This window comes from Pan troglodytes, chromosome 8 (genome assembly GCF_028858775.2).
Source record: "Pan troglodytes isolate AG18354 chromosome 8, NHGRI_mPanTro3-v2.0_pri, whole genome shotgun sequence".
NCBI lineage: Eukaryota > Metazoa > Chordata > Mammalia > Primates > Hominidae > Pan > Pan troglodytes.
Window position 1 is genome coordinate 80,895,770 of NC_072406.2, and position 9,126 is coordinate 80,904,895.

Consider the following 9,126-nt stretch of genomic DNA (forward strand, 5'->3'; position numbering starts at 1 on the left):
CAACCTTCCAGGCTCAAGCAGTCCTCCCACCTCAGCCTCCCAAGTAGCTGAGACTGTAGTGTGTGTGCCACTGTGTCTAGCTAATTATTGTATTTTTTATAGAGATAGGGTTTCACCTGTTTGCCAGGCTGATCTGGAACTCCTGGACTCAAATGATCCTCCCAAATTGGTGTGATTATAGGCATGAGCCATCACACCTGGCTTGATTTGTTGATTTTAGAGTCTCGTTAGTTTTGGTTTTGGGGTTTTTTTTAAAAGACAGAGTCTTGCTATGTTGCCAAAGCTGGAGTACAATGGCTGTTCACAGACACAATCATAGCACATTGCTGCCTCAAACTCTGGGATCCCATGGGAACCTCTCTAGCAGCTAGAACTATAGGCGTGCACCACACCTGGCTCTTACCAGCTTTTCGCTTAATATATATTTTGAGTCAGAGTCTCACTCTGTCACCCAGGCTGGAGTACAGTGGCACCATCTTGGCTCACTGTAACCCTCCACCTCCTTGATTCAAGCGATTCTCCTGCCTCAGCCTCCCGAGTAGCTGGGATTACAGGTGCCCGCCACCATGCCCAGCTAATTTTTGTATTTTTAGTTGAGACGGAGTTTCACCATGTTGGCCAAACTGGTCTCAAACTCCTGACCTCAAGTGATCCACCCGCCTCGGCCTCACAAAGTGGTGAGAGCCATCACGCCCGGCTGGCTTCTCAGTTCTTTTGTCACAACCTCAATTGTCTTTTGATAGCTTTTTTTTTTTTTTTTTTTTTTTTTTTTTTTGAGACAGAGTCTCGCTCTGTCTCCCAGGCTGGAGTGCAGTGGCGCAATCTCAGCTCACTGCAAGTTGTGCCTCCCGGGTTCATGCCATTCTCCTGCCTCAACCTCCCAAGTAGCTGGGACTACAGGCACCCGCCACCACGCCTGGCTAATTTTTTATATATATTTTTAGTAGAGATGGGGTTTCACCGTGTTAGCCAGGATGGTCTCGATCTCCTGACCTCGTGATCTGCCCGCCTCAGCCTCCCAAAGTGCTGGGATTACAGGCGTGAACCACCGTGCCCGGCCTACTTTCTTAACTTCTATAACAAGTTATTCCAGGCTTATCTATATAATTCTGCCCCATATTTAAAATCAGCCATTTCTTTGATGAGCCTATAGAAGGAAAAAAAAATCATGAATTCATACATTCAAAATTAACATTATAATGTATTCCTTAGCTTCTTTCATTTTTACATTTATGAGAAGCTGTTTATTTGTTTTTATAACATGAGCAGAGTTGGCAGTGCAGGCATTTATATAATGCTGAAAGAAATTTAATAATACAGAGAAATACTGAGAAGAAATGTATATTCCCAGATATTTGTAAGCATAATGTACAATACTTGGGCCATAATGTCCTTTTGTAATTCTGCCCCTCGGTCATTTAGTCTTTCCTTCCCATCATTTACCTTCTGTGGACAACTTAACCTCTATAATAATAGTGCCACTGATAACAGTAGAGGTTTCCTGATGTACCATTTCTGGGTCTTATGTATGCGTTATCTTTAGAAATGAGAGCTCTCAAGGCTCCAGGTTGTAGCATCTGAGAGGAGAACTGCAGAGCTTCTGAAATTGATCATTATGTATTATATTATCAATTTATTATATTTTTAATTACTTTAAAACATGGCTGCTTTACCTTTTCTTGGTCCTAAGATTTGCTGGTTTTGCACTTCCAAATAGTTTTTTAGAAGTTCACAACAGGGGCTAGGCGTGGTGACTCATGCCTGTAATCCCATCACTTTGGGAGGCAGAGGCGGGCGGATCACGAGGTCAGGAGTTCAAGATCATCCTGGTCAACATGGTGAAACCTCGTCTCTACTAAAATACAAAAAATTAGCCAGGCGTGGTGGAGATTGAGACCATCCTGGCCAACGTGGTGAAACCCCGTCTCTACTAAAATACAAAAAATTAGCTGGGTGTGGTGGTGGTGTGCGCTTGTAGTCCCAGCTACTCGGGAGGCTGAGGCGGGGGAATCGCTTGAACCTGGGAGGCAGAAATTGCAGTGAGCCAGGATCGCACCACTGCACTCCAGCCTGTGCAACAGAGCGAGACTCCATCTCAAAAAAAAAAAAAAGAACTTCATAACAGGGAGAATGTCCTCAAGGAAAATGTTCCCATTGGATGTGAGATTTATGTGGATGTGTCAGAGCAAATAACCCACAGTTGACATCTTGAGAGTAATGATCTCCTTCCTTAATGAGAAGGAAACTAAGCTGAAATACTCTTGCTTTTGAGGGTCACAAAGATTTATGTTCAACTACAATGTTTTGCTTGACTTCCCTCTGCCTAACCTTGGACTTTGCCAGTTAAGATGTTTTGTTACCTAGAAATATTTATAAACTATTACTTGTTTTTACTTTTTAAAATATAGGGTCATACAATGCCTAAAACGTATCTAAATATCTTTGGATAGTTAAATATTGCTGTATGTGATTGTATTACAATACCTGCACAATATTACAACATTTAGTTGTATTACTTACTTCCTACATAATTAGTTCAATTCTAATATTTTACTATTTCAAACAATGAACAGCCATCCTTTTGGCTAGATTTTTGCACTTATTTATGCCTCTTTCCCAAAGGAAGAGTTCTTTAAAGAAAATTATGGCCGGGCGCAGTAGCTCAAGCCTGTAATCCCAGCACTTTGGGAGGCCGAGGCGGGCGGATCATGAGGTCAGGAGATCGAGACCATCCTGGCTAACACAGTGAAACCCTGTCTCTACTAAAAAATACAAAAAGTTAGCCAGGCGTGGTGGCAGGCGCCTGTAGTCCCAGCTACTCGGGAGGTTGAGGCAAGAGAATGGCGTGAGCCGAGATCGTGCCACTGCACTCCAGCCTGGGGTACAGAGCGAGACTCCGTCTCCAAAAAAATAAATAAATAAAAATTATTAGATGAAAAATTATACAAAACTACATAAAATTTTTAATTCGTGTTTGTGATTTGAAATGAACAGAACAAAACCAACCAACACAACATCAGCGTTTTCTCATATAATTCTTTGTATTTGTCTTTGAAAATACTTTTTAAAAGACAACCCCTACCAAAAGTAATTTGTATTTTCTTCACATTTGGTGTCCTTGTTTAGGGAGTAAAACTGAGACCGTGCAACCTGAAGTAAAAAGTGAAACCGAACCCCATTTTATCTTAAAAAGTTCAGACAACACTAAAACTTATTCGCTGATGCCATCCGCTCCTCACCCAGTGAAAGAGGCATCTCCAGGCTTCTCCTGGTCCCCGAAGACTGCTTCAGCCCCACCAGCTCCACTGAAGAATGACGCAACAGCCTCATGTGGGTTTTCAGAAAGAAGCAGCACTCCCCACTGTACGATGCCTTCGGGAAGACTCAGTGGTGCCAATGCAGCTGCTGCCGATGGCCCTGGCATTTCACAGCTTGGCGAAGTGGCTCCTCTCCCCACCCTGTCTGCTCCTGTGATGGAGCCCCTCATTAATTCTGAGCCTTCCACTGGTGTGACTGAGCCGCTAACACCTCATCAGCCAAACCACCAGCCCTCCTTCCTCACCTCTCCTCAAGACCTTGCCTCTTCTCCAATGGAAGAAGATGAGCAGCATTCTGAAGCAGATGAGCCTCCATCAGATGAACCCCTATCTGATGACCCCCTGTCACCTGCTGAGGAGAAATTGCCCCACATTGATGAGTATTGGTCAGACAGTGAGCACATCTTTTTGGATGCAAATATTGGTGGGGTGGCCATCGCACCTGCTCACGGCTCGGTTTTGATTGAGTGTGCCCGGCGAGAGCTGCACGCTACCACTCCTGTTGAGCACCCCAACCGTAATCATCCAACCCGCCTCTCCCTTGTCTTTTACCAGCACAAAAACCTTAATAAGCCCCAACACGGTTTTGAACTAAACAAGATTAAGTTTGAGGCTAAAGAAGCTAAGAATAAGAAAATGAAGGCCTCAGAGCAAAAAGACCAGGCAGCTAATGAAGGTCCAGAACAGTCCTCTGAAGTAAATGAATTGAACCAAATTCCTTCTCATAAAGCATTAACATTAACCCATGACAATGTTGTCACCGTGTCCCCTTATGCTCTCACACACGTTGCGGGGCCCTATAACCATTGGGTCTGAAGGCTTTTCTCCCCCTCTTAATGCCTTTGCTAGTGCAGTGTATTTTTTCAAGGTGCTGTTAAAAGAAAGTCATGTTGTCGTTTACTATCTTCATCTCACCCATTTCAAGTCTGAGGTAAAAAAAATAATAATGATAACAAAACGGGGTGGGTATTCTTAACTGTGACTATATTTTGACAATTGGTAGAAGGTGCACATTTTAAGCAAAAATAAAAGTTTTATAGTTTTAAATACATAAAGAAATGTTTCAGTTAGGCATTAACCTTGATAGAATCACTCAGTTTGGTGCTTTAAATTAAGTCTGTTTACTATGAAACAAGAGTCATTTTTAGAGGATTTTAACAGGTTCATGTTCTATGATGTAAAATCAAGACACACAGTGTTAACTCTACACAGCTTCTGGTGCTTAACCACATCCACACAGTTAAAAATAAGCTGAATTATTATTTCATGGTGCCATTGTTCCAACATCTTCCAATCATTGCTAGAAAATTGGCATATTCCTTTGAAATAAACTGATGAAATGTTTTCTCTCTTAAAATATTTCTCCTGTGTAAAATAAATCATTGTTGTTAGTAATGGTTGGAGGCTGTTCATAAATTGTAAATATATATTTTAAAAGCACTTTCTATTTTTAAAAGTAACTTGAAATAATATAGTATAAGAATCCTATTGTCTATTGTTTGTGCATATTTGCATACAAGAGAAATCATTTATCCTTGCTGTGTAGAGTTCCATCTTGTTAACTGCAGTATGTATTCTAATCATGTATATGGTTTGTGTTCTTTTACTGTGTCCTCTCACATTCAAGTATTAGCAACTTGCAGTATATAAAATAGTTAGATAATGAGAAGTTGTTAATTATCTCTAAAATTGGAATTAGGAAGCATATCACCAATATTGATTAACATTCTCTTTGGAACTAGGTAAGAGTGGTCTCTTCTTATTGAACAACCTCAATTTAGTTTCATCCCACCTTTCTCAGTATAATCCATGAGAGGTGTTTCCAAAAGGAGATGAGGGGACAGGATAGGTTTCAGAAGAGTCAAATGCTTCTAATGTCTCAAGGTGATAAAATACAAAAACTAAGTAGACAGATATTTGTACTGAAGTCTGATACAGAATTAGAAAAAAAAAAATTCTTGTTGAAATATTTTGAAAACAAATTCCCTACTATCATCACATGCCTCCCCAACCCCAAGTCAAAAACAAGAGGAATGGTACTATAAACATGGCTTTGTCCATTAAGAGCTAATTCATTTGTTTATCTTAGCATACTAGATTTGGGAAAATGATAACTCATCTTTTCTGATAATTGCCTATGTTCTAGGTAACAGGAAAATAGGCATTAAGTTTATTTTAGTCTTCCCATTTTCTTCCTATTACTTTATTGACTCATTTTATTGCAAAACAAAAAGGATTACCCAAACAACATGTTTCGAACAAGGAGAATTTTCAATGAAATACTTGATTCTGTTAAAATGCAGAGGTGCTATAACATTCAAAGTGTCAGATTCCTTGGGAGTATGGAAAACCTAATGGTGCTTCTCCCTTGGAAATGCCATAGGAAGCCCACAACCGCTAACACTTACAATTTTGGTGCAAAAGCAAACAGTTCCAGCAGGCTCTCTAAAGAAAAACTCATTGTAACTTATTAAAATAATATCTGGTGCAAAGTATCTGTTTTGAGCTTTTGACTAATCCAAGTAAAGGAATATGAAGGGATTGTAAATAACAAAATGTCTATTGATAGACCATCGTGTACAAGTAGATTTCTGCTTGTTGAATATGTAAAATAGGGTAATTCATTGACTTGTTTTAGTATTTTGTGTGCCTTAGATTTCCGTTTTAAGACATGTATATTTTTGTGAGCCTAAGTTTTCTTATATACATATGAGTATATAAATAAGTGATTGTTTATTGCTTCAGCTGCTTCAACAAGATATCTACTAGTATTAGACTATCAGGAATACACCCTTGCGAGATTATGTTTTAGATTTTAGGCCTTAGCTCCCACTAGAAATTATTTCTTCACCAGATTTAATGGATAAAGTTTTATGGCTCTTTATGCATCCACTCATCTACTCATTCTTCAAGTCTACACTTATTGAATGCCTGCAAAATCTAAGTATCACTTTTATTTTTCTTTGGATCACCACCTATGACATAGTAAACTTGAAGAATAAAAACTACCCTCAGAAATATTTTTAAAAGAAGTAGCAAATTATCTTCAGTATAATCCATGGTAATGTATGCAGTAATTCAAATTGATCTCTCTCTCAATAGGTTTCTTAACAATCTAAACTTGAAACATCAATGTTAATTTTTGGAACTATTGGGATTTGTGACGCTTGTTGCAGTTTACCAAAACAAGTATTCGAAAATATCTAGTATCAACTGAAATGTTTCCATTCCATTGTTGTAGTTAACATCATGAATGGACTTCTTAAGCTGATTACCCCACTGTGGGAACCAAACTGGATTCCTACTTTGTTGGACTCTCTTTCCTGATTTTAACAATTTACCATCCCATTCTCTGCCCTGTGATTTTTTTTAAAAGCTTATTCAATGTTCTGCAGCATTGTGATTGTATGCTGGCTACACTGCTTTTAGAATGCTCTTTCTCATGAAGCAAGGAAATAAATTTGTTTGAAATGACATTTTCTCTCATAAAACTGGTCATCTAACATTATTTCTACCCCTCTATTATGTTTTACTGTAATGATCACCTTTTCTTATACCTCTCTTATAACACTTAAATTGGGTTTTAAATCTGCGTTTGTTCATAGTATGATCATTGAATTCACTGATACATGACCTCCTAATAGCCCACTCAGTTTATAATATGCTACAAACTTACCAATTTTAATGAGAGAATAATTCCTGCCTATTGCAGAATCGTACAAAATATCATGCTGCCCTTGATATTCCATTTCTTTTTTCTTCTTTTTTTTTTTTTTTGTAGAGACTGTCTCACTATGTTGCCCAGGCTGGTCTCAAACTCTTGGCCCCAAGAGATCCTCCTGCTTCAGCCTCCTAAAGTGCAAGGATGATAGGCATGAGCCACTCCACCTGGCCTGAAATTCCATTTCTAATGGCTCTTCAGCCATTGTTGAAATTTCTTTTTTTTCTTGTGCTTGTCTGTCTCACCTACCTCTTGTTTCCAATTCATCTACAAAGTACCAAATAGACCAGGTCATAAACATAATTGAAATACATTCTTATTGGAAAGTGAGGCTATCTGAAAAGGCATAGCTGTAGGCAAATTATTGCAACATGTTTACATCTTAAATAACTTTCCAACATCTTTGTTACTCAGTCTGCATGTTGATAAAGTAATTTCATTTATTAAATATAGAATTTCAACTGGATGAGATCCATAAGTAATTTACTTAAGACATAACCTCAATACATATTTAATTGAATGCATACCCTTGTGTAAATAAGCTACTGATTTAATTCACATGACTAACCTATTTTCTAACATTATTACAGTGGATTTCTACTGATAACATTTCACAATAGCGTGTGTGAAAATAACCCTGAACCAGTTTTTAAAACAAAAATTATATTGACTTTTTATCTGGGACATAGGACTTTATTGCACGAAACTTCCACTGACAGGGGCACAGCATTTCCTTCGCATGTGCCAACTAAATCAGTAGCTGTATGCAAACTTTAATAGATTTATAGCTACTACCTTCAATTTCACACCTTGATGCATGGAAATCTTTTTTATCTAGATTTAATACAACTGTGAGTTTTGATCTTTTATAGAGATTTATGACAAGAGAATTTTGAAATAAGTTCATATAGTAGTGGCCTCTCATAGCAATGGAAGACACCTGAGAAATCACAGAGCTCAATCACTGGGGCCCAGAGAGCAGATCTTAATGCTAGATTGTAATTAGAATTTAAATAGATGAAGGCCACTTTGTGTTGAGAACTGTAGGGAAACTTGATTTTCTTACCCAAAGGGTATTTTATCACTGGGAAATAAACGAGTATCAGATGCTTATACAGTATAGGCTTTCAATTCCCCTGGAACTAGTGTTAAGCATATACAAGGAGTTATAAAGGCATGGATGATTGAAATAATTAAGGAAAGTGTATTTCCACTGTATATACTACCTAGCCATGCCTACAGAGTTCATTCATGCCCTTTGCCTAGTTAGCCTCACAATTAAGCCCCAGCATAGTTTATTTTGATGTAGCTGTCTACATGTATTGGAATACTATTTTATTGCACATAGCTTCTAAACTTGCCCATAAGTATATTGAACACCAGTTGTGTGGCACACTCAACCAAGTGAATGTAATCAATACGTAATTGCTGAAGGAGTCTGGATTTATCCAAATCAAATTATGCTCCATGTTGAGCTACCTTTTAACAGCTTTAGAAAATGATGTCATCCATTGCTCTGGAATGCAATTCAGAAAGTCAGAATCAGTATGTCCATCAGAAATTAAATTTGTGTGTTTTCATAGAATGTATTGAGATTTATTGAAATGTTCTTGCTTTTCCTATATGTATAAAGGGGAAACTGAGTTCCTTTATTACTTCCTGAGATGGTAGAGCTGACTTTTATGCAGGATATCATCACTATGTTTGTCTGCATTGATAGCTACAAATTTTATTATTATTTTTTGGTACAAATTTTAATTCTCTACCTTTCAGTGTCTGGATGACTTTTTAATTCCCTATTTCTTCTGGGCTTCCAATCATATACCATTGTTTGCTTCAAAAGGGATATATTATACTCTCTCTAGTAATCCAAAGGTATTCCTAATTTTGCCACTCCTCATTTTCGCTTCTCTTTAAGGGCCTTATAGTATGTTCTAATTTCTCATTTGGTAGTATGCAACATTCAATATTTCTAGCTCTAAAGTTCCATCATTAATTATTTATTTTTTTCTTTTTTTTTCTTTATTTGAGATGGAGTCTTGCTCGGTCGCCCAGGCTGGAGTGCAGTGGCGTGACCTCAGCTCACTG

General features: G+C 38.1%; 1 protein-coding gene across 10 annotated transcripts in view; it reads left to right on the forward strand.

The window, feature by feature from the left end:
- TET1 (tet methylcytosine dioxygenase 1) overlaps positions 1-6,808 on the forward strand; it is a 133,348-nt gene extending 126,540 nt beyond the window's left edge. For all 10 annotated transcript variants that reach the window (XM_016918437.4, XM_016918438.4, XM_054660194.2 and 7 more), the window contains one exon: positions 3,127-6,808. In XM_016918437.4, the coding sequence (XP_016773926.4) occupies positions 3,127-4,133 (1,007 nt within the window). In that variant the 3' untranslated portion in view covers positions 4,134-6,808. The remainder of the gene's footprint in view (positions 1-3,126) is intronic.
- The last annotated feature ends 2,318 nt before the right edge of the window (positions 6,809-9,126 follow it).